The following is a 25,038-nucleotide window of genomic DNA, read 5'->3' as shown; positions in this document are numbered from 1 at the left end:
CTCCCCCCCGCAAGCGCGTGGTAGCGGCGGGGCCGGAAGGGGCGCGGCGGCGGGCGCCATGGCGGCGGCGGCAGGGCCCTTCGCGCTGGTGACTAGCTGCGCCGCCGGCTTCGCGGCCGAAGAACTCGTCAAACGTGAGTCGTCGCCGCGGCGCGCTGCGGGCCCGGACGGACGCAGCCGCGGGGCCCCGGCCTGCCCGCGGCTGCAGGCCTCGGCCTGGCAGCTCCTCACCCCCAGCCCGGGCCCTCAGGGGGAGCCCCGAGGGGTGGCTGTCCTCCCCTCACGCACCGTCCCCAGAGCGGCCGAGCACTGCCAGGGCGGCCAGCCTGCTCCCTGCCTGCCCCCGGGCCTGTGGCGTTTAACCACCTGGCCTTGAGGAGGGCATCGGGGGCCTCCTTTACTGCTTTAGGGAAATAAGCTATTTCAGGGAGCCGGTATAGAGCCACCGATTGGATTTTGTACTCCCTGACACTGAGGAGCAGGCGATATTCACCACCACAACCCACAGGAAATAAAGGAAGCCTCACATCCTAAAATGCTTTGTTACCCGCTGGCCACTTGCCGTATCTCAAGTGTGAATAAAGTGTCATAAGTTATACCTGGACAAAATAATTTGAGAATTGCCTTGAGACTGAATAAAAAAAATAATACTTTGTTCAACAACAAATGAAGAACAGATTCATGAGACCATAAGGTTTGCTGCTGGCCATTCTGGTCATTCACACAGAGTACAAAAATGATCTTTCACTGGGACATGTCAGTGGTCCAGATAGCCCCTAGAACAAGAGGGGGGACACAAGAGCCACTCAGGAGTGTAGGCAAGGGGAAAACAAAAGCAGAGTAAATGCTGTCCCTCTGGTTTCTTCTTTCCATTTATGAAGTGAACAGACTATCTTGGACCTTAAAAATGGTAGAATTTCTGAAATTCCTGGTGGGTCTAAGCTCTTCCTTTACTTAAGCTTGCTTTCACACATTAGACCATTCGTCGTCTCAAGCAGAAGCACAAAAAGGTTCTTCCTTTCTGCAGTTGTCAGAATTGTAGATTATACTTACTTCATATCAAATACATAGAATTCATTCTGTAGGAAGTTGGTTTTTTGGAACACAGTTCCCCTTTTTGTGGCTTAGAAAAGGGAGCATGAGAGTAAGACCTGATAGCAGAGAAAACTTTGGTGGAATTTTTAGTAATTCTAAAATCAGGGGGATTCCAGGAAGAAGCTGTTTAGATCTTGGTGGTTTTGCCATTACAACTTGTTAGTACAACCTTGCTTTTCAGGGAACTGTCATGAACAGTTTGATGTGCACACTCAAATGTATAACTTATCAACACCCCCACCCCCTTCCCTGGATTTGTTTTCATCTCTTTCTTAGTAAGATCTTACTTAGGACCTCATAAAGCAGAGGGCTGCCCCCAGGGACTGGCTCGCTCCATGTCATTAAACCACATTTTGAAGCAAGAACAACAGCACAAGGTCTGCCCTCAAAGGCTACTCTGTCAAAGCAGCTGGGTTGATATTGAATTATTTAAAGATTCCATACCAAAGAATATTATTATTGGTTGTTGCTTATTTTTGAGGAAGATATAAGCAAATTAGAAGGAATTAATCAAAGGAAATCCACAGGAACCTTGAATATTTTTCATAGTGAAATTAAACAAGAAGGTGAGCAAAAGACTTCATAGAAATGCTGTTTAATCTGAGAAAGTCTTAAAACTTTACTTCACTTTTTTTGGTCTTTTTTTTTAAATAGTAGTCACTTTGAAATGTCTAGGCTTCCACTGTTTTCCAGTATCAAAACTGGAGTCTTACAGTCTGTGTATCCTCTGATTGGGTTGCTTCAGAAAAGACATTAAAATCTTCCTGAAACATGATCATTTACTAAAACAAATACCATGAGAATTTTAAATTCCTGCTTTGTATAACAAGTACATCAGATCCAGAAGCATAAGCAGAACAAACATTGTAAAACATTCAAGGATGCACCAATAAGGACAGGGCAGCTAGTGGCTGGCTACAGTAGGCTGGGCTGAAGGGTTTTGGTGGGTTGAAACAAAATGCTGATGCAATTCTCAGAACTTGAGCTTTTACAGCATGAAAGTGTCACACCAGATTAAAGGCATTATTTGATAATGGTTTAGCTCAATGCTGAGAACAAGAGCATTATATTAACACCTCTGAGGCAGTAGATACAATACAGATACAGGCAGATAGATACAATATGTATGGTAACAATGTGCTATTAAATATTGTGTAAGTTGGTAGGATCCATAGAGCAGTTGGGTTTTGAGTCTATAACAGAAACATGAAACAAAGCCCTTATTGCTATTATCACTGCTTTTGCAGCTGTGTTGCTAGATTTCCCTGTACATGCTCTTTGTAGGCAAACCCGTTTTATAAGTGGGAAGAAGCCGCTTACAGCATTCACCGTCAGGAGGTGTACTAGAACCTATTTCTCCTGCTGCCTGCCAGAACTTTTCAGGCTAATTACAAGGCTTTTTCCAGCATTTTCATCCTGTTAAGTAGGAAATGGCTTGAGGGTGGGAAGAATATTATGGTACATTTGCTAGATATATTTTTATTCTTTCAAGTTTCTGTGGGATACCCTGAATGCTTTATTTCATTAGATACTGTGGCAAAATAAAGCTATTTAAAATGCACAGGAGTGGCTCTTAAATTAAAATGGCAAATAAGATTTAGGTGTTTAAAATGCTGGCCAACAGATAGATACTGATACGTTTTGTTTTGTTTGCTTTCTTCTTTTTTGACTGTTTACCCCTCCCCTCCTTCCCCCCCAGCATATTTGAGTTCTTTGTACTCCTTGTGTAATTTGCAGGAGTATTTTTTATGGTGTATTCCACCAGGTGGCTCTCAAGGCCCAGAATGTGAGAACTACTTGGTGCACCTACAAACTCAGAGGACTTGGGATCATTCAGGGCATCGCAGAAGACTGAATTATGTTCTTACAGCTTGTATTCAATTTGAAAAACACTAGGAATAGTGATCAATACCTTAATCCGTTTGGAAAAAAAAACAAAAAACAAAAACAACCTGCAAAGAGGAGTTGTAATGACTCTGAAAAAAACCATTACTATTAAACACACTCTGCAGTAGAAGTGCTTAAATATCAGTTAGGTATTAGATAGCTGAGAACACTGCTGCAAGCAGCAAGAGATCTGTATCTTGTTCTTTGATTATTACTCACCTCTTTTCAGAAAAGTTATTTCTGGTCTCCAGTTCTCCTTTTGAAAAACTATTTGCTGCCTTGCACTTATGGAATACTTACTAAGCCTCTGTATTGGAAAAAGGGAATGGATGTTAGGTTTTACAATTTTGTGTCATCTTCCTTGTCTTCTGAACCATTGTTTAATTTACCTTGTCTATATGCAGGCTCATGAAATTAAAAGTCAACAAGTCCAAATCAGTAAAATGAGCAAAAATTTATGTAAATAGATAACTGAAATGAATTTCCAAAAGTATTGGTCAGAATTTTGTCCAATTTATTAAAAGTTATAGACTTCCGAGTAAAGAAAGGACACAACTAATGAATTTGCTGAAAAACATAAGCTACTGACTGACTGCCTGGAAGTAAAAAAACCTTTTCCTGTGGACAGATTCCACAGAAGTTTGGAATTTCATTGAGCTGTGTGATACCAGTCACTCTCAGTTACTGGATTGAGCGAGCCATGAACTGATCTCATGTGTCAGTTGCTGTTCTGTTCTTACATGGTTTTCTGATAGAAAGCAGGCAAAGGGAGTCATGAACTAGAATAAACTGGAGGAAGGGAGTTGTCCATGTCCAACAAATGTGGTGATCTTAGCATAGGTGGGCATTAGTACAAGGGTTTGGAGGTTATGTAGGTGAATACTGCCCACGTATGCAGAAGGTAATGACCCAAGGATGATACTGCAGTTGCCTTAGAAATGGTCCGTTTGGTCCCTAGCCTCAAATAATTCACTGTAGATTAAGAAGCTTCTATTGCTCCAAAGTGCTTTTACACAGAAGTGTGGGGCACTGAAATACATTGTCTTAATTAGTATTCAGCAGTTATTGCTAAGATTGTAAAAAGTTATTTCAGTAAAATAAGTGTCCAGCATTAGTAGTTGCAGTATTTCTTAGAGGACCTTGAACTCTAAATCATGTTTTTGAATGACACTAAGCAATGTTCTTTTGTGGCATGAACTTTTCCATGCATGCTTTTAGTAGTCTTTAATGGTGATGCATTTGGAGTCTGTTTGCATTCCTGTCATCCAAACAAGCCACTTCTGCTCTGTGAAAAGGCGAGCTAATTAAGTCAGCCCAGTAGGCCTGCCTACTGTTGTGGTCAAAGAGTGACTCAGTTGGTTTTCCAGCCTCTTTGGATGGCAAACCACAGACACTTTCAATGGCTAGGGAGTTTAAAATTAAAAATGAGTAACTCACTAGAGATAAGTTTGACAAGCCACCTCCTTTTGTCATATTAGCTTTCTAGAAGTTTATTCCGTAGCCAAATAAAACTTAATGGGCTTTATTCTGATGAATAGTCTCTAAAATTAGATATGAAACTATTCCAGCCAAATTTACTTTTTCATTAAAATATAGGCCATCTGGGTAAGAAATTCCTGGAATCTGGAGGTAACAAATGTAATCCTTAAAACTAGTTCCAACATGGAATATATCCTTGACAGCTCAATTTGAGTTGCAGTGTACATTTTTTTTGTAGTATCTGCTTGTTTAAAGGCCAAAACCTAATTGGTGGTCTAAGTGACTCCTGTGGAAGAAAACTATTCAGAAGATATCCAAACTGCATTTTGTTTCCTGCTATGAGCAATCAGGCTGTTTTGCAGTAATTTGTTACAACCCTACATGCAGGCTGCGACATAGCAAGTCTGAATCCTTTCAGAAAGTTCCTGCAGTCCTTTGAGTTTAGTGTGCAACATCCATTTTTACTGGGAGAGAAATTTCACAGGGGATTGGCAAAATCTCTGTGGATGAATGATGGGTAATCAGAAGCACAATGGGATGAAAGACGACTGCTTAAAATACAGGAACAAGTAGCATGTAATAGGAAATGGGACACGTCCTCATTCTTCTAGCAGTGCTTTGAGGCCTAAATTTGTCCATGAACTCTTTTGTAAGAAAAAAAAAAAAAATCACAAAGCAAATGTGAAAGTTCTTTCATATTGGCTTTTGAAAATCTTTTATAGGAAGTTCTTTCCTTTTGTATTCTTGCTAGGGTGGCTAACTTCACTTAAGTGACTTTTGAACTGACTTCCTTTCCTCACCCTGTTTTCCTCCCTTTGGCTTTCTAAGCCTTATTGCTGATTTTCTGGGTTTCAATGATTTTTATGGCTTCCTTTATTCTTAGCTTCTTGTGGCATTGCCTTACAATTCTGCTAGCTTAGAACTGATTTTTTTAGTTACTTTTAACTGTCAAAACACTAGTGAAGGGAAATTTACAGCATATTTTATGTAGCATTCAAAGCTTCCAAACAACATCTGGTTTCCAGGGCAAAAAAATTAAGATTACAGCTGCATTTGAAAAACTAGGCAACAGATAATTCTGGAAAGAAAAAGCATCACTGTTTTGGACATGCACAGTGACATTGTCTGCCTAACCTGTTTCCTCTCCCAGTTGCTGGAATTTTGTCACATTATATCCAAGCAGAGTGAAAGCTACCTGTGTTGGCTCAACTATCCATTTAAAAGAAACTCCTAGTCTAGTAGCAATTGGCCCATATTAAATATAGTCCCATTTACCAAAGATACCAAACTAAATTATACCACATATAGCACTTAACTAGTCATTTTTTATAGCACCTGTTTTATAGCAGAAAAAAGTCATCTGCCAAAATGCCTTTATTACAATAGAATACATACATTATAGATTTTGTAAAGTGACATACTGTCATTTGATGATGTTTCACTAATTGCTTGGGGGGTTTTTTGAGGAAGAGTAGACGATATATTTGTGTAGCCTAAATTGAAAAGCTTGGGTTTAAAACTGAAAAGCTATTTTCATGTTTCCCTGGAAGATGGGTACATAGGCGTTTGCTTCATGTCAGGAGAGTGTAATATCAGCTAATGCAAATAGGATTGAGATACCTGTTGCAAAGTGACTGCAGCATTACTATGAAGTGTTGCAGGGCAAGCAGAGATCCATGTATACAAGTTTTTATGAGATAAGCATGGAAAAACAGCTTCTATGTGCCACTGGAACTGGTGTGTACTGCTTAAGAGTGATAAAAAAAGCTGTGAAAAAATGGATATCTTTCAAGATTAATGATTTTGGTTAGCTGTATTGGTAGTCTCTTCCACATTTATATGAACAAGTTAGTGCTCCAAGAATAAAAAGTTCAGAATCAAGGTTTGTTTGGTCTTGACTCAGTATCATCCTCCCGCAGCCCCAAGGTGACATGGATAGTCTTATCACAGAATAGCTTCTGACTGAAGACCAATTACTCTGAAAACTATTGCCATCCAAATTAAGAAGTCAAACTTCCTTAACCTGGAAAAAACATGTAGATGTGGCTTTTTTTTTAAAAAAAAAAAAACCACAAACATACAGGAGATTCCCTCCCAGGCTTCTGTTTCTGAGGTCAAATTTCTCCCTCAGATTCCCTGTGTCCTCCTCCTCACTGCTTCAAATAATCTTTCTGGTTTAGAGCTCTCCTCTGTGCTGCCTTGTACGCCATGCTCATTCACCAGTTACACTCCTCAGACTTTGCAGTTAGTTGCAAAAATCATTGAACCTTTCTATGGCAACCTTCGCAATGAGCTTTTCCTGCCTTTTTGTTGATAAGATACACATAATTTCAAATTCATGCACAGACTATTTGGGGAACAGCCTGTTCTAGCATCTCCAGGAGCTGTCTCTCAATACTTTTAAAATATGACCCTTAAGCTCTTTGAAAACACACATACCTTATTTCTTCTGTATTTTAACTCTTCTGATGTCCAAGGCAATTCTAGATGACTCAGTCAATTTTGTAGATAATTGACCTGTGTTTTAAAGTGTCCTTAATTTTGTTCAGCTTGAACAAGATACCCTGCCCTTTCCAGTGAGGTATATAGATGGGATGCTCTGCTACTAACTGTAATTCAACTCCACCAGGTGGCTGTCATGCTATGAGAGTATGCCCTGTGAAGGTTGCTACCAGCACACGAAGGGCAGTCTTTAAAATTACATTATCAAAGCACTGCCTTGGATTTTAATTGTCGAACTCCTACATGGAATTTAATGGGAATTACAACTGAATTGTAGTAACTTGGTTTGTTTTCTCATTACTTACCTTCAGGTTTTGGTCACAGTCAAAACACTTTTTACATCTGAATGAACACGCAAGGTTTGTTTCTGCTGTAATAAAGTCTAGGTATTCTCTCCATACATCCTGCTTACAGGTAGTGAGTTTGAGGCTAACATTTTAAAAGACATTTCCAGGAAGAAAGGCTTGCTTTCTGAAGACCTTCTATACCATATTTTATTTTGAAAGCTAGAAAATAAACTCTTTTGAAACAAAGTTCTTTTGAAAGCTAAATAATAAATTCTAGGACAGAGTAACAAATTGAGTGTGAATTTTTAAAGATCTTCAGTATATACTGTTTTATTATAGTTAGTAAAGGTGGCTCTGTATTGGCATTGTACCAAGCTTCTCTGGGCAAATTATTTTCTTGATGCTGGTTTTATCATCTGTCTCATTCATTTTCTTTTATACAGGTATCACAGGAAAAGATGACCTTACTGTGGGTGCAATTACAAGTGGAAGAGTGAATTTTTACCCCTGGACAATAGATAATAAATATTATTCTGCAGATATTCACCTCTGCGTAGTACCAAACACATTTCTTGTTACTGGAGATATTGCTGAATCCGTCCAAGCATTTGTTGTGTACTTCGACAGCACAATAGTAAGACTTTTCTGCTTCATTATAGTGCTTTATCTGTATGATATAGTTGCCTTATCACAGTGATAATCACAAATTGTATTCTCTTCATCTTGTGCCATCCATTCCTTTTAGGCTGTTCCATTAATTGTCAGTAGATCAATGTTAAATTATGCCTGCTAACAATGGAAGCAGTTTCCTTCCCTTTTACTATTATACTCTAGCTGCAAGAGAGGTTTTCAGGATGCAAATATTTCACTAAGTTAGGCAAATCCTCTTCCAGCCCACCACCTTCAACTTTACTCCTAGCTTATGCTAGTTCAGAAAGGCTGCTTTAGGATAGCCAAGACTGAGGAAGCTAAACATAAGATGCAGTGCTATCAATCATTTTACCCAAAATTGTTTCTAAGATGGCAGCAGTGAAAACAGTGCTTTAGCAAAAGCCAGAAAGATTGAGACAAAAAAAATATTCTAAATAAGGAACTGTTTTTCACCACAGATGGGAAAGGGTACATACCACACATTCTGCAAAGATACCTTTAACCAGACATCTCAGGGCTGTCTCAGAATAAACTAGAGCAATGGGAGTAGTCCACCAGCTCTCATAACATCCACTTTAGTGTAGCAGATGGAGTAACTGCACATTAAACCTGAGATATGCTTAAAATGAAATACTCATGATTAGTCTTATATAAAAGTCTTTGCTAATCTACACTAGGATTGCGTAATTAATATTAAGCATGAAAGGGAGGTCCAAGGCAGTAGGATTAACTCATCTGTAAGGTAAGTCAAGAATCAGAAGGAACTTGTGTATAAGTCAACTTCTTTGATGAGAGCAGAAGTTAAACATACTTGATATGCAGCCTAGCATATTTCCTTACTTCATTCCTTTTGTTTTAATACTACTAATGATTTAAAACTAGTTTAAAAACTGAAGTATTTGAGGATGTATTCCAAAGAACTTTTTTTTTTCCACCTTTAGAAATCTGGACTTGATAGTGTCTCTGAATGGCTTCCCCTGACAGAAGAGTGGTTACCAGAAGTCATGATCCTGGTTTGTAATAGAGTATCTGAAAATGGTATGAAACCCAAAGAAGTCCAGACTGACTTCGAGTTATTAAGCTTGCATAATGATTTATTTTCTAGTTAAATCAACACAATTGTTTCAAAATACCTGTGTGAGACTGGGCTTGAGATTTGACTGAGAAGAGTCAGGTTACTCTTGTGACCAGGAACAGAAGTCTTAAGCTAGTTGTGGTTAAAACCAAATCAGAATTTTACAAGCTTGCTTCAAATGAGCTCTGTGTATCCCATTCCTGGTATACCAGCATGCCCTGTAAGGTAACTAAAAAGGCATTCATATTACTCAATGTGCCTGATCCTCTCAGGTGAAGAATGACAATGATTGTTTGTTGCTTAACTACAGTGGAAAGTATTTTTTTGGCCATTGGGACATTAAATATGCATGTTTGCTTTAGTTCTAGATTAGTATATGCAATACAACAGCAAGCTGTAAGGTACAGACACATCCCTGTAACTTCATTCAGATTCAAACCTAGAGTTAACAGAAGTCTTCATTCACTGTGGCACTTCACTTACAATTACTTTTGAGTACCCACTGGAAAGCCATTTGATTTTATGGTATTTTAAAAAAACAATTTGAAGGAGGAGTTTGTTGAACTCTGGAGTTTTTGGAATTGAATCTAAAGTGAATGGAGGACACCCCCCCCCCCCCCCCCATACAGTCCAGAATAAGCAAACAAATTTGAGGGAATAAAGTGTAGCTAAAGATCAAACTGCTGGTATTGGTCTCAGATATCTATGTTTAGTATGCATTTTTGTTTCCCAACTTTAGGTGTTAACAGACAGAAAGCTCAAGAATGGTGCATCAAGCATGGCTTTGAACTGGTAGAACTTAGCCCTGAGGAACTGCCTGATGACGATGGTAGGACTGCTACTTCTGTTATAATTTTTAGAATGAAAAAGCACACCAAAATATCTTCTAAACAATTGCAAGGGGCATAACTTTATGTGCTACATGATTATAGCATGGAATGCTCTCAGTTGGTGAGGCTTAGTCTCAGCTATAAAAGGTCAGGAGGAGGTGGTTACTTCCTCCAAGAAATTCCATTTGTCTCTTCCCAAATACAGCTGCTGTTTATGTAGCACCTACATAAAAATATCTGCTGCTTTTTCTGGCACTAATCCTAAGACTGTATTGATAGATTAGAAGCATTTATATTCCACTTTGGAAATAAATCTAAAAAACAAGAACTAGAGAAATGCAGAGGGGCAGGAAAATTTTTTTTTTTTTTTTTTTTAAACATTTTAGAATAGCATGCACTGTTACACAGGAAATAAAACAGTTTCAAAATCACTGGCTCACCATACATTTATAACATGATAAAACCCATGAAGCAGAGTCAGAAGTGTGATGTTCCACTCTTGAAAAGTGACTATGCACTTCCTGACAGCCTTATCTCCTCATTTCAGTGACAAAAAAAGTGTTTACATCTTGCTTCTATAGAGCTAAAATGAGCTAACTGACTCCATTTCCAGGCTTGAGTGGAATTAGTCACTAACATTTGCTCTATTTCAGGTTCACCAAGTATACAGCTGTCACCAAAAATAATTTAGTCTAAAGGTCTTCTAAACTAGAACTCAAGTTCCTCCCTCCCCACCCCCTTTAAAGGCCTGGATTAAAATTGTATCTTGAGTAACTAAGAACCACCCCACCCCCCAATGTTTTTAAAGATGAGTTTCTTTTTGGCACTTTGTTAGTCAGGGAGGGAGGAATACCTATATTTCTGATTTATAGAAACAAGACACATTGAAGTTGGTACCCCTTAGACTAAAGTTTTCTTATGAAGTGCTTTAAAAGGAAATACTAGTAACATTAACTCAAGTTTTTGGGGGTTTTTCTATTGAATAATTGTTGTAAAGAGCAAGTTATTTGCTATTTAAATAATTAAGTAATGGGAATAATAACAACTCAGGATGTTAATCTTCAGAGTATTAAGATACATGGTCTTTCCTGGATTTTTAATATGGTAGTTGATTCACTGTGACTCATGAGGAGGAAATGTATTCCAGTGAGTAACATTTACCCCATAAATACACTGTATGAATTACTTACAAAAGATAAAATGGATGCAGTAAACATACTGGGCCAATATCTGTTCAAAAATTATGACATTTCTGACAGCTCATCACAAATGAACTGGACCTCTTGCTATGACTACACTGTCAGTCAGTTGTTTGTACAGTAAGGACAAGAACTCTAAACTGAGACTCTCGATAATGACTCTGATACAAAAATCAAACAGCATTGTCATAAAGGGCAAAATATTTGATCTAAGGGGTCACAGACAGCTTTAAATTAATTTTTAAAGGCAGTTTCAATTACTGCACCTGTCCCTGAGTCATCCTAAAAAAGTCTGATTTTTTTTAAGCAATCACATTTTTTTATCCAAAGGTCCCCCGTGTCCGTCCCCCCGCCATTGCTTTGCGAGCACAAAATGCACAAAAATGGGAAGCTGACTAAACTGAGGAAATGGGAAAACTGACGTTATACAAAGTGGTGTCAGATCTATTCAGTAAATAAGTTGAAGTCCGAATAATGCTTTCCTTAGTCTTTCCAGTTACTGTAATTCACAGGATTGCTGGAACATTTGGAGTTAGATGCTGTGGAGATAGCTTTATGATGATTGTTTTTACTTTTAACAAGCATCACACCTTTTTTAAACAGTTGTCTGAAGTTCTTTAGAAAGTAAAGGAAGAAAAAGTAATTCTAGCATCTATTTTTATGCCATACAGCATTCTAAAAGATGCCTGGCTTTTAACAACAACTTAAGAATTGTCTATTACTACTAAATTTACCTGTATGCTATTTAACAATGTAGGCCTCATGCTAAATACTTAACAAACCCCACTCAGAATTTAGATATCTCTACAAAAGGCTCAGAGCTCACATTTCATAGTACCTGGAAGCCTAGACCAAGAATTGAGGCATTAATTGAGATTTGTTTGGCCTCTCATGAAGCAAAGGCAAGAAATCTGTGTTTCCTAACAACAATAGTCATTTATATCCATTGCTATAAGATAGGACAGGCATTCACACACGTTCTTACTTTCAGGCATGTAATGGGTTTTGGTCTAATTGTTAGGAGTGCAATGCCTTTGTCTTTTGTTTTAGATGATTTTCCAGAGTCCACTGGAGTGAAACGAATTGTACAAGCCTTGAACGCCAACGTGTGGTCCAACGTAGTCATGAAGAGCGGTATGTAACACAGGTTCCTCTTATATGAATTCTGGAGGATGTAAGGCTTAGCAGGCTTAGTATTTTCAGCAAAAGTTTAAACTGAGCAGCTACAGTGCTACTGCCAGTGCATCAGTATACAGAGAACTAAAGCACTCTTCAACCTTTTATATGGAATAGTAGGCTTTCAGGTATTGCTTTCATTATCCCTTGATGCACAGAGAAACTTACAGGCAATGGGTGAGATTTATTCCGGTTTCAGCATCTGTTCCTATTCCTTTTGTACTTTGACTTGCTTGCTACCAATAACTTGAGTTAAATATTCCACTAACTCTTCAAATTTCAATGAAAAATGAAAGCTTGTTCCACCAAACTGTAGCAAATAGCTAGTCATTATCAGCTTGGTCTAAAAACTGATGCATGGTTTAGTGTAGAAGAATTAAGTGTTAAGTTCCAAATTGGTTATAGTTTTTTGAAACAGGGATGAGAGTAGCAAGCATGGAGATGAGATTTGGCAAAAAGGGATTTCAAATGTCTGTTGAAGGACATACTAAGTGCATTGCAAGAAGGACTGTCTTTCCTACAGAAAACCCCACTTGAGTACATGGAAACCACAGAATTTTTTGAAAACAGTACAAAACCCAGTCAACCCCACATAGTTTCCTGCAGATAATTGATTATCAAGTAGAGCCAGAATTTTGGATCACTTTGAATCACTTTAGGATTAGACTCATTAGAAAAGGAAATGCTGTGGCTAGCCCAGAGTTATTGCAAGTGTAGATACTTCCGTTTACTTGAAAACCTTTAATTACCTTTCTAATAACACAAGCTGTTGCAGGAAATGTAGGAAGATTAAACTTGTGGAGTGCTTCTTGTTTCACAAAGTCTCATCCCACTAGCAAACTTCCAGTGTCTATCTGCTCCCTGATGTACAATTTTCCACTGTTGCAGCTTCTTCCTTCCTACATCTTTTAACTTTGTAATGATTTAAGGTGCTGAGAGGCTTCTGCTAATTCCTGTAACTGCAAGACGGTTACTGAGACTCGGTAGAACTAAGATGAGAACTACTAAACCAATAATATTTTTCTTTTTTTTAATGTAGCCTTTTGAGTATTTCTCATGCCACATCAGAATGAGGTTAAGGTGTGTTCTAACTTAATGCAACCATTGTAGAGAAATACATAGCCATTTGAGATGGTGTAAAGTTATCTCACTAGTGCTAAACCACTTTTCTTAGTAGCTTATTTCCTGCATTTGACATATGCCACATTACAGAGCAGAACTTAGTCACATGTTCAGTTCTTCATGGGGGAAATTCCTGTGCATCATTAGTGTGTTCTGTAAAGGTCAGACTCCTTGAAAATCCAGATTTTCTATCTCCACAGTACAGAAACCACACAGCATTGATGCACATTACTACAAACTCCTCAGGAAGTGAACTATATTTGGAAGTTGTTATAGCCTGACTATGCCTTCAAAGGGAAATTGTTGAGCTTGTTTTACTTAAAATAAAACTTTTTACAACCTGTAACATGTCTTTTGTTTTCAACTTCCTCCTGATCCTGGAAACTGGCTGCCATGTAAATCAAACTTTAGCTTTTCTACTGAATTACCTATAACTGCTGGCCATTTAGAAACCACAGTCATACTTCATGTGAAGATTTTTCATAGGGTATAAGGTATTTGTGTAGTAGTAAATGCTTATAGCACTGTTAAGCGTAGCCATCCCAAAAGCCAGTGTTACAGCATTGCCTTACTTCAGCTGTCTCTTTATATGAGAATTTTAAGCTTACACACAGAGCAGGAATGACTTTTTTCAAGTACAAGCATTAAACTCATATTATCTTCAGGTGTTTTATCTTAAACCCAAATACAATTCTTCTTAAGTTGTGAAGAAGGTTTTTTTCCACACACCTATTAAGATTGTTGACCTTTTGATTTTTTTTCTCTAGCCATTGAATACATTCATTTTCACACCAATTCATAAAAATATATATTATATATAACATAGTTTAATTATAAACATTTTTATATCAAGTAATACCACATGCTTTGTGAGTAAATAAAGCAATATTGTCTCTACTAAAAGAAAAACAGGCAGTCTTACCCCAGAGTCTCCAGAGGGCAATTTGTTTTGCAGTTGGCATAAAGTTGTTGGTGCTCCAGGCATCAGAGCTCTTTTCAATCTGAGTCTCGGGTGGTTTTCTTTCACTTCTGCAGAAAAGCATGAGTAGTACTTCAGCTAACATCTTCCCCCCTATGTCCCCCAAAGGGTAGCACACTGCTGTTATCCTTATCTGTCCCTTCAAGAGCAAAGCTAGTTGACCCAGTTGGCAAGAAGATCTTACTACCCTCCAAAAAAGGCTAGTTGGCTGCTTTCTTGCCTAAATAGGTGCTTTAGTGACTCCAGCTGAAGTGGGTTACCTAGGCTGGGGCCAGTAATGAGCCTGGCTCTCTTTACAAAAAATTAACCTGATTTAGGGGGACTATTTAAACTTAGTTATTTAAACAAATCATGTGTTTTGACTTTTTAATTCCAATTTTGTATGGAAGTCAGGATCACCACATGTCAGCTAGAGGCAGACTATGGAGGAATAGTAGATAAAGACAGTGGAAAACATTTTGCTATGAAATGAGCATATATAAATCTCGAAGCCATGCTCAGAGCACAGTCTACTACAGCTCTACAACTATTGATGAGTGACACCTGTGAAACTATATAGACTCTATCATAATGGAGCCACCAATTATTACAATAAGTTGAGTGAGATAATTTTTGTCTTTGATGCTGTAAGAACATTGTGTAAGGCATCACCCACTTCCTGAATTGCACCCAGAAATTGAAATAACTTTTACATCCAATAAAAAGAGTTTATAGGAAGGTTTTTTCAAGGGTGTGCCTGCAACCAAGTGTTTTGTCTGCCACCTCCCTAACCACGGAGCCAGAAACAAACAGCTGCTTTTCAAAGATCCCTGCTGTAGATTTTAGTTCTTTATAAGTGTGACAACATTTTGTAATTATGCTGGCTGAGGTTGTGTGTATGTGGTGGTAGTGGGGATGGAGCCACTGTCATTTTTCTGTACAGGATGGACTCTAATCATAGATATGAAAGAGATACATGATTAGATCACTTCATCCACCCCTCTGCCAATGTGGGAATGTTCTCTCTCAAGTACATTCTGGACTGCAATGTCCAATCTAGCTTCAGATGACTCAGAAATTGGCTAAATGTCCATCTTTACAGTTTCCCAAAAGACTGACTTTGCTCAGCCTGCTGAAACTTGGGGAAGCTACTTTGTTTGGGGTTGCAAGTCCCAATCTTTTATCACTCAATTGCCTGTTAATTTAGCTGGTGGGCTTCACGGGCTTTCACATATCTTGCAACTGAACATTTTTAAGGCAATTCATTTGGCTAGACTGATTGACTTCTTCTTCCCAAACCTTTGGCAAGTGATCTGTTAAAGCAGTAAAACTGTATAAAACAGAGCCAGTTGAAACACATACCTGCTCAGGGCTGGGGGGGGAGCACAAGGGGAGAAGAGGACTGGGACAGGACACACATTAGCCTAAGTACATAGTGAAGATTATTAAACAGGAAATGGTCTTAGTAATTCCCTAATGGAAACATGTTTACATGTTTTCTAGATAGCTGATGGTTTTAGTTACAAATTCAACTCTTCAAAATGAAATTTTGTATAAATAGCAAGTAAATTTGGACAGTGCATAAAAATTACATCATCTCAACATTTGAGTCTAGAGCTTAGTCATTAGTGTAATAATTTAGAACACTTTTTTTTAAAAAGTAATATTAATCTTTCTTCTGGCACAAGTCACTCTTTCCTAGCTATTTGTAGTACAATAATCTAATGTTATTTCTTTTTTAGTTGACCAAAATACTAAGATTTTCAGAAAAATCTCCTGAGTCCCTTGTGTAACTGCAAATATATACTACTTAATGCAAGGCCAGCTGAAAACATGGCTTAGAAAAAAACCACCACATAGTATCACTTATTATGCATATATTTGTATTTTTAAAATAGTTTAATTTAGATGATTGTTTAGTTTGAGGTTTGAATTAGCACTTTTTTTAGGTTGGATTTTAAAATACTACTGAAATACATAGTAGGTTAGCAGATGTGGAAAGCCCAGAGCACCTTGCAGTGTGAAGAAACATTGGATTTGATGACTGGGTCCTTCCATGAATTCTGAATTGGATATTTTAAAATTGCTTTTACCATTACTGTAGCGCTCAACCTATTTAGGCTATATGTATGTAAGCAAAGGCATTGTTGCATTTCCTGTATCTAACCACAAACTCAGTGCTGCTTCCCATGGTCGGTGAAACCTGGTCCACTGAATGTCAGTAATAGTAAATGCTGCTTCCATATTTTGAAAACTGCCTTGTTTGGAATCAGAACACATTTGTCAGACCAAATCCTAACTGAGCAGTGACTTCAAGTAAGAAGAAAGAAGAGCTTGCATCTCTTGTGGCTTATTCTGTTCTAGTCTATATCTATTCCCTGTTGGTAATATTTAGCAGGAAATGTTAATATAGTTTAAAAAAAGCTTAAAGGTTATGAAAAATTTCTGCTTAAAATATATTTTCAAGTGCACTGACACAGTTTTACAGGGTGCTGTCTGTCTTCCCTGAAATATTCTCTATCCCACCTGGTCAGTTACAACTATTTGTAATAATACTGCATCTTCTGTCAAACTAATGGCTGTTTTCTTTTTAGACAGGACCCAGGGCTTTGGTCTTCTCAGTACATTAGCAGGTGCGAACTGTAGCATTGGGTCAGAAGAGAACCAAGATACAGAAGTAAACAGTAATTCCTATTTCTTGTTCTTTGCTCATACTGTTTCTTGTGTTGCTCTTTCCTGTTGTCACACTTGGTGGGGTGGTGGCTTGCTTTTTTTTCCTCATTTCTCAAGGGATGCTTCACAGCCTGTTGGAATGTCTTTTAAAGGAAACATTTCTGAAGTCTGAAAAACTCTGTGCATTTTTCTTAGAAGTCCTCCTGAGGCAGTTGTTCCTAGGAGCTGTCACCTCATGGCTGTAAGCTTGCAGTTTTTCAGGACATTGCCTCAGAACTCATCATTTTACCTGGAGATGTCTGATTGTGTGCTCAGTGTGGAAAGCTGTTGGGTGTTGATCACACTGACTTCAGCACTGTGTGAATGCTTTACCCCATACAAACTGCTGGAGCCAAGGAAAGATTATTAAAAGCTCCATTCAAGATGTTGTTTTTCATGAATATCCAAGAGCAGTATTTTGTGCGAAAACTATCACGGGATAGCGTTATTTAAAGAACAGCAACAAACCTATCGTAGAAAACCTTCATGTATTACCTATTTACAGTGTTGCAAAAGTGGCTTTTCATAATACATGTGGTACAGGTTTTGCAGTAAGTTTTTGAAGTCAAAAGAGGAAGCATCTGATTTGCTGATGATGCTTTTTAAGTGCATTACTGGATACTCTAATATCTGTTTGTTTCCTGACAGTCCAATCCATCACCAGCAGACAGAGAAGAATCCCATGTAGACAACAGAGAAGATGGAGCTAGCACAAACAGCGTACAGAATGACAACATTGTAGGTAAGCTCTTTCTCTGCTTGGCAGATATGTTGGAGCAGGCACCCGTGGTTGAGATGGTTCCAGAAAGCCACTGGCTTCTTCTCAATGAAAAGTATGGCATAAATGTGTTTGCCACAGCCAGTAGAGGCCAATTGTTTAAACTTGAGGTGTTCTTCTTCTTGAAAAAATGGGCCCAAGTTTGGATAGGACAGAGCCTTACCAACTGGAAACATTATCTGATTTTGTGAAATTTCCTGATGCGAATGTTGTGTATACTGTGTATATATAGAAGCATCTTTATAAGAATAAAGTTCCAAGCTTTATGGTTGCGGAGAAAAATCATTACAGTTTGACGCCACAAGAGCTGAATGAAGCACACTCTCCTTGGGTCAGTCCTAAGAGGTTCACGTGTTTTAAGCTACAGGTCCTTAAATAATTGCAGCATTCCAGGAGATGGGACTTTCTTACAAGTTGTATGTGGAGATCTTCTAAGGTTGGGTGTTGTTAGTTGTGGTCTAAGCATAGTCTCATTATTCTTTAATTTACTCCATGGCTAGACAGATCGTTTTATAATAAGCAAGAAGCCTTAAGTATTGGATGAACTCAAAACCAGTCTTGCAATGTAATGTATCAAAATTAATTACCACTGTAATGGTGCCATGAGTTGTCTGTATGAGCAATCAGTAAATTAAATGTTTCTTTCCTTCCTAAGGGGGGGAGGGGGAGAGGGCAGAATTTTCAAATGGGATTTGCAGATGTTGAAATACAGTTTTTATCAGAAAGGCTTTCACACCTGCTGGCAAAACAGAATAACTTACCTTAAACCAACCTATATGCATTTATTTCAGATCCCATGTTAGATATGGACATTCAGGAGTTAGCCAGCCTAACCACAAGAGATGGTGACCTGGAGAACTTTGAAAGGCTGTTTTCAAAGCTGAAAGAAATGAAAGGTACCAGAGAGACATACTGAGCTGTATCACCTATTCTAATCACTCAAAGGCATGAAAGCCAGTGTGTGAGTTGGGAATATCATACAAATTCTTATTCTCTTGTCTGAGGTTTTTTATAAGTAGCTGATCTTTTCATTAATTTGCCTTTCCCCTTGATAGTGCTCTTGAAAGAAGTAGATACTGCTATCACACTAATTTTGTCCACCGTGAATTAATGCTACAGTTTTCTATAAACAAACCTATAACAAGACTTTTTTTTTTTTAGCTATATAACTGTGTGCCAATCTTGCAGTTTAAAGCTACAAATGTTTGAGATGAAATCCAGCGTGCTCAGAAGCACCAGCTTTCTGGTGTTTGGGAGCTGCAATTGCTCTTACTAAATAAGAATTGCTCTTACTAAATAAGATTTTTTTTTGTGATCTTAAACTAGTTTCTTGGTAGTCCCCTAAAACCAGCTGTATGTCTCTCCCTGCTCGCTCCTGAGGCTGACATGTTCTTTTCCACAGATAAAGCTGCAACATTGCCTCATGAACAAAGAAAACTACACGCGGAAAAGGTGAGATTGTGAAATTGGCATTGAAATTCTTAAAAAAATGGGGTTTTCTTTTCTAAGCTATAGTTACTTCTCTTGTAGGGTTCCTATGTTAAGAGTAGTAAGAACAAATGGCACAGTCCTAGGGAAGACTGGCTGCTATCTTCCAAGAACTGAATAACAAACCTGGAATTTTGAAACTCCAGAAAAAACTTTCCCCCTTCAAAATTTCTGAAATGAAGCCTGCAGTCACTGAGGGTGTAAGCCAGCTTGCACTTAAGTCAATGGAAAAGCCTTGATCTCAAGGAAAATTTAATGATGCCTTAATTGGCACAAGTTTTCTGTCACATATGCCTCCTGTGAATTCTAAATTGCTGTCTCTGTGTTGAAATTTCTTAACTTCAGAGAGGATTAGCATTGTACCTAGAAACATGGTTGCTAGGTTTAGCTGCTGCTCAGTTTCTATTTTTTGGATGGTAAATGCAAAATCTTCAGTCATTTGAGGGGAATTTTTCTCCCTTTCCTATATTTTTTTTCCATTGCTAGGTGGCCAAAGCATTCTGGATGGCAATTGGAGGGGACAGAGATGAAATTGAAGGTCTCTCCTCGGATGAAGAAAACTAAGTTCTTCTGTACCTGTAAGCGACAGAGCAATCCTGAAAGATTGGTCTTTTCCTGCAATGAGTGTTTATTGTGAAAAGCCCCATTTAACTTTAGCTTTCTTTGGTTAAAGGATTCTCCATGTCATTGTAGTAAGTAACACATTCCACCACACCTAATGGTTAGAGTGGTTTTGTCTGACTTTTATTCTCTCGGAGAATTTTGGAAGGCAACGCATGCAGTTAGAGGAAATAATAATTAGTTACATTTTTCAAATTAACATTGTTATTGTTTCCTCTTTTGAGTTTAAATAAACAAATTTACTACCAGTTATCTTTCTACATATGGCTGGTGGTTATTAAGTGATTACTTAATTCTAAACTCAACATTTTAGATGTAGGCCTGTTTGATGTTTTTATGTAGCTTTATAGCTGACTTACTAGTTAAAACAAACCAGATTTATATGAGCCATGAAGAGAAAGTTGCTGAATTGTGCCCTGTTGTGGGATGCTATGCCAAGGCTGCAAGGTTAATCCTGCTGAGTGCCAAAGCTATTAAAACTGGCCCACAGGCTTTGAATTCTGTTTGCATGTGTAAGTATGTGGTCCTTCCCTGCAAAGTCAGGTGTTGTGCCACACTCCCTGGGTTTCCATTAGAAATAAAATTTGGGATTAAATGCAAGACAGATTTTTGCTGATGTTCCAGGGGTGAAGTTCCCTACCCAAACCTTCTGCAATGCTTGGCCTCCAAGGCCTAGCAGAATGCGCAGACCTTCTGCTGGTCAATTCTGTCCTAAACACCTAAAGAGAAAACCTATGATTTAAAAACCTCATGCTGCCACCTGACACATTTATTACAGACTTACGCTCCTGTATGTTCATTAGAAGGCCCCAGAGTACAAGTCTCAAATTGCAGATTCGTGGCATCAAGCGCTAGAAAAAATTCCTATGTCCTTAGATTTAGTATATCATCATCATCTGGACAGTCGTAGACTCACTGGAGAGTATAAACATGCAAGGCACTAGGAAGACAAGAAGGAGGGCGCAGGCTGGCGATAGAGGGAGAGGAGAAAAGGTAAAAGCTATCCTATCTCCTTTTCTAGTGCAGTCAACCATCAGACACAGTCAGCAGCTCAGTGGAGAGAGGTAGCCAACAGATGCCCTGCTGAAGAATCGGGCCTTCCTTAGTGCTTGTCTGGCATACCCTATGAAGCGGCATGTATTCCCAAGAGCATTTCCCTATCAATCTGAAAATATGCCGTGTTAGGCAATTGTACTTAGAAATTTTGAAATTAACTTTTCCAATGTCTGTTTTTTCATGACAGTAATTTTCATGAGTTGTGAGACAGTGACTTTCCATAAATTATTTGACGGCTTTAAATTTTGAAAGCACTTTCACAGTGGTTCTTGACATACATTGCTGCCTCTTTAAAGATTAAGCAAAGGTAAAATAATAGGCTTCTTGGAATGCTGTAAATCATTTCCTGGGTAAAAACTGCAGCGTTTTCAATTCTTAAGAAACAGAACTGAAGCCTTGTTAGTTGTTTGAAAAGCATTTCTCATACAAAGACTGAGCAGTAGCTCCACCACAGTAAAATACCTATTTTTAGGACAAAATGTTCCTTCTACAGGGATACATGTAGAGACATTCAAGGAAACACACCTACCAGGGCCACCTCTTGCAAACTGAATGACACAAAACAGCTGCTGGGCCTTGCTTTGACTTTGCCATCTCCTCCCATTTTCTCCTTCTTTTTCCCCAGCACAGAGAGCTGTAACAAAGAACTGAAGGTGGTTCCTTCCAAGTAGGGGATGGTTTTCCATGTTCGCTTCTGGGTAGCTGAAGGCTTTTTTTTTTCCTTTCTACATATTTGTTGTGCAATAGTGATAAATGCCAAAAGCGCAGAGTAAATTAATTGAAGGTAGTGAAGAAAATGCACTTGAATACTTTATAAAACTGATTCTTTAGACGTGATATACATGTGACAGTTTAAATTTAATAAAATTATACAAATCAAAATCAAGTTCTTTGCTGCCTTTTTACAAAGTGGCAGCAGGTAAATTCCCATGAATGACACCTTATCCCAGGAATCAGAATTACACGTTGGGCAACACACTTTTCCAGCCTGCTACAAATAGGAGAAGGAGATTTGTATGAGAGGAAATATATCCTGGAAAGACTCACAGCTCTTGGTGTAGACAGTGATGAGAATGAGTCTTTGAAAGCACAGAGCAAGGATTGACAGGACAGTCAAGTGTGATTTGATCCGAAGAACAGGGAGCCTGGTCCAATAGGAGGTAGTAGGCCTGATATCCACTGACCCGCAGGGAAGGTATTCTTATTGCTTCTGCCTAAGATTGGCAGAACATTTGCACAGATACTGCGTTGGTGCCAATCTTCCTAACATAAGAAGAACTCTTTCAAACGTGTTTTTGTTGTAAACGTGTGTCTTGTTTGTAGATGCAGTCTGTGCTTTAAAACAGCACAATTCATCAAGGTAGAAAGTGTGGGTAGGAGATAGTAGGAAATAGTTGTAGTGATCCTTAAAGGGTATTGTATTTTTAAATCAAAGTTTCCTTTGCTGGCAGCTTGTTTTTCATTTTGTGGGTTGGGGTTTTTTTCTGGAAAAAAAAATTAATTGTTTTTGGCTACAGAATTTCTTTACAAAATAGATGTTACAGAAACAAATAAAAGGGGCATTGGTGGAAAAGCAAGCCTGAAAGTTGTGTCTTTCACTTTGTTTCTCTTTGTATGCCACAGCATTGTTTAGCAACAACAAAAGAATTCCCATCTTGGTTCTAAATCCTTGTAACAATTTTGAAGTTGTTAGCTTTCCCTGGTACTGGTACTCCAGTGCTGAACTGGAACCGCGCTGGAACAGCTCAGCAGTTAAGTTAATGCACTGCGGCTAGATGTAGCGCCTTTTCCTAGGTAAAGGCGGTCACAAGAGCATCTAGATGTACAGTGAATGAATTTTAAGACACAATTCTGAAGGAAAACGTGATGATGCTTCAGTGAAAATGGGAAGCCTCTGTTTCTGGCCGTGGTCTTTGCAAGAAAGCTCAAAGGGAAGCGATTGCATCTGTATTAGTGAAGAGCATCTAAAAAGGGTCACAGCAAACACTCCAAAGGCTGCGGACGACCTTTAAACTAAACAGAACTGAAGAAATTGCAATTCCAGTGTTAGCCATGGCACAACAATTGCTGAATCTCACGAAAACACACTGTAGTGAGTTAAACTTTCAAGGCTCCATCAGGCTACACTTTCCTGTTTGAGTGCTGGTAGTTCATTTCCCTGGGGGGCCACAGGAGCAGCTGGTGGCAAGAGAGTAACCGAGCTGGGATGTAACAAAGAACAGAAACAGAGCATGCGAAAGGCAATGAAGAAATCAAACCGTACTGAAATACCATCTTCCTATTGCTCCACGCTGGAGACAGCTGTCAACCTCACGAGTACACGTGCGGTCATCAACGAAGAGCCTCAGAGGAGCATTGCGGTGAGGGGCAGCCTGTGCTCACAACGGCACGGGCTGCGCTCCAGGGAAGGTTTGCAGAATGCCCATCTCTCCCCACGCTGTTGTTTGCAGCCTAGTGCTGTTGGTTTAACCCAGTGGCCTTAGATCTGGTTTAGCACGTTTCAGAGAGATTTTTATCTCTGTGCTCTGAAAGTAACCTCCCTCCTCCAAAATCAGCAGCGCAGCTGCTCTGTTGGAGAGTCTGTTCTCCACATGCAGAGAGAATTTGAATTCTCTGTATCTCTCCACCAGACAGTGGCACTTTCTAATCCAAAGGAGCACTTGCAGAAGTGAGTTAAGTGGCCTTAGAGAAACCCATTCAGTAATTGGCTATGACTCTTACCTATTACAAACATGGCTCAGTTGTCTTTTGCATTCAGGTTTGGTAGTTTATTAATGTGTCCTTAAAGAGAGCCAAAACATGCTATAGTTTTCCTGGGCTTAAAAGGCTTTTCATGGCAGTACTGCTGCTCTTCCGACTTGAGAAAAGACGCTTTTGTTATGCTGTCTGGTATTGATTTTGTTACCTATGTGAAACAGTCTGTACAGCTTCTGAGGCCAAGTCCTGTCTTTCTCTGTAGCCAGTGCAGCTTGCATTTCTTTTTGTGATTAGTTTCTAGGTAATTTTAAGTAAATTGAGTATAGAATTAAACTGACAGACTCCAAGTATGCCACTGTTTTCCTAGTGAACTTCCAACTAAAGGCTACAGAAATGTTGTGTTCAATTAATTACGAAAAGGTGAAAATATTACTTGCATACAAGAACAGTAATGTTTATCTCAAACAAAAATGGATTACTCCAGTAGTGTTTTGGACTCATGGAAACCTTGTCCTAAATACCCACAATTAGTATATTATAGAAAAAAAAAAAAGAAGAAGTTTATATCCTTTGTAAGGTGGCTGCTGTGGTGGTAGACTCTGGTTCCCAGCCGTGGTGGGGCTCGCTATCGCCGATTTCACCTTTTTCCCCTCCCTCCCCTGCAGCCGGCCTAATGCAGCTGCCTGGTGCAGGGAAGCTTCCTGCACAACCCGGGGAGGAGAAGCACCTCCCTTGAGCCCAGAAAAAGTGCAGAGACAGGGATGAAACCTCAGTACAGAACCACCCATCTCGAGGGTAAAACCAGAGCCCCACCACCACTCCCTGAGTTTCAGAATAACCAGCTGCTGGTAGGGCATTCCCGATTCAGGTCTGGAAAGCAGGCATTGCTGTGTGAGCCAGGCTGCAGTCCTGGTGAAGCTCTAGGATGACACTCGCAAGAGGACTTTCCTGTCAGTACAAACCAACTGCTTGTTACCCAACTTTTGCCTGAACCGAAACCTCCATGCAATGTCACTTCACTCTTTTTTTTTTTTTTTTTTTTTTTTTTGGCTATGGCTTTGAGCTTTTTCGTTTATTACCAAACCTGTATTTTGCTTCAGCTTCCCATTTCCAGTGCAGATGAGAAGACTGTGATACTGAAATCCATGATATATTCAGGTGACAACTAGCAGAACTTGCAGCTCAGACCTGATTTACTACATCACACTTGAGTTTTGGCATCCTCAGTACAAAACCTGGCCGAGACCCTTTTATTACCACATTGTTGGAAAACTGAGTGGAAAAAGTATTCTCGTAAATCCTGTGTCAGGAAAAACAAAAAAAAAATCTGCATTTCAGTGAAACCCTAGGAGGAACATTAGGAGTTCACAGAATTAGATCATAGTGTGCCTTGGCTTAGTTAGTAATGCTATTTGGAGAATGCCC

At 39.0% G+C, this 25,038-nt stretch overlaps 1 protein-coding gene across 2 annotated transcripts; it reads left to right on the top strand.

Moving 5' to 3' along the window:
- Nucleotides 1-5: 5 nt before the first annotated feature.
- On the top strand, nucleotides 6-22,496 carry AAGAB (alpha and gamma adaptin binding protein). Of its 2 annotated transcripts, none has more exons than XR_007507513.1 (10): nucleotides 6-134; nucleotides 7,694-7,884; nucleotides 8,843-8,939; nucleotides 9,716-9,805; nucleotides 12,056-12,139; nucleotides 16,856-16,938; nucleotides 17,622-17,715; nucleotides 18,543-18,712; nucleotides 19,154-19,203; nucleotides 19,726-19,789. XR_007507513.1 is itself a non-coding variant. In XM_049812631.1 (10 exons), the coding sequence occupies exons 1-10, from the start codon at nucleotides 59-61 to the stop codon at nucleotides 19,801-19,803; spliced, it is 948 nt and encodes a 315-aa protein (XP_049668588.1). In that variant the 5' UTR covers nucleotides 6-58; the 3' UTR covers nucleotides 19,804-22,496. The 2 variants fall into 2 exon arrangements, 1 of the variants encoding a protein (XP_049668588.1); XM_049812631.1 differs by having other exon boundaries at nucleotides 18,543-18,647; nucleotides 19,726-22,496.
- The last annotated feature ends 2,542 nt before the right edge of the window (nucleotides 22,497-25,038 follow it).

This window comes from Accipiter gentilis, chromosome 10 (assembly GCF_929443795.1).
Source record: "Accipiter gentilis chromosome 10, bAccGen1.1, whole genome shotgun sequence".
Classification (NCBI taxonomy): Eukaryota; Metazoa; Chordata; class Aves; order Accipitriformes; family Accipitridae; genus Astur; species Astur gentilis.
This window is presented reverse-complemented; position numbering and strand designations above follow the sequence as displayed.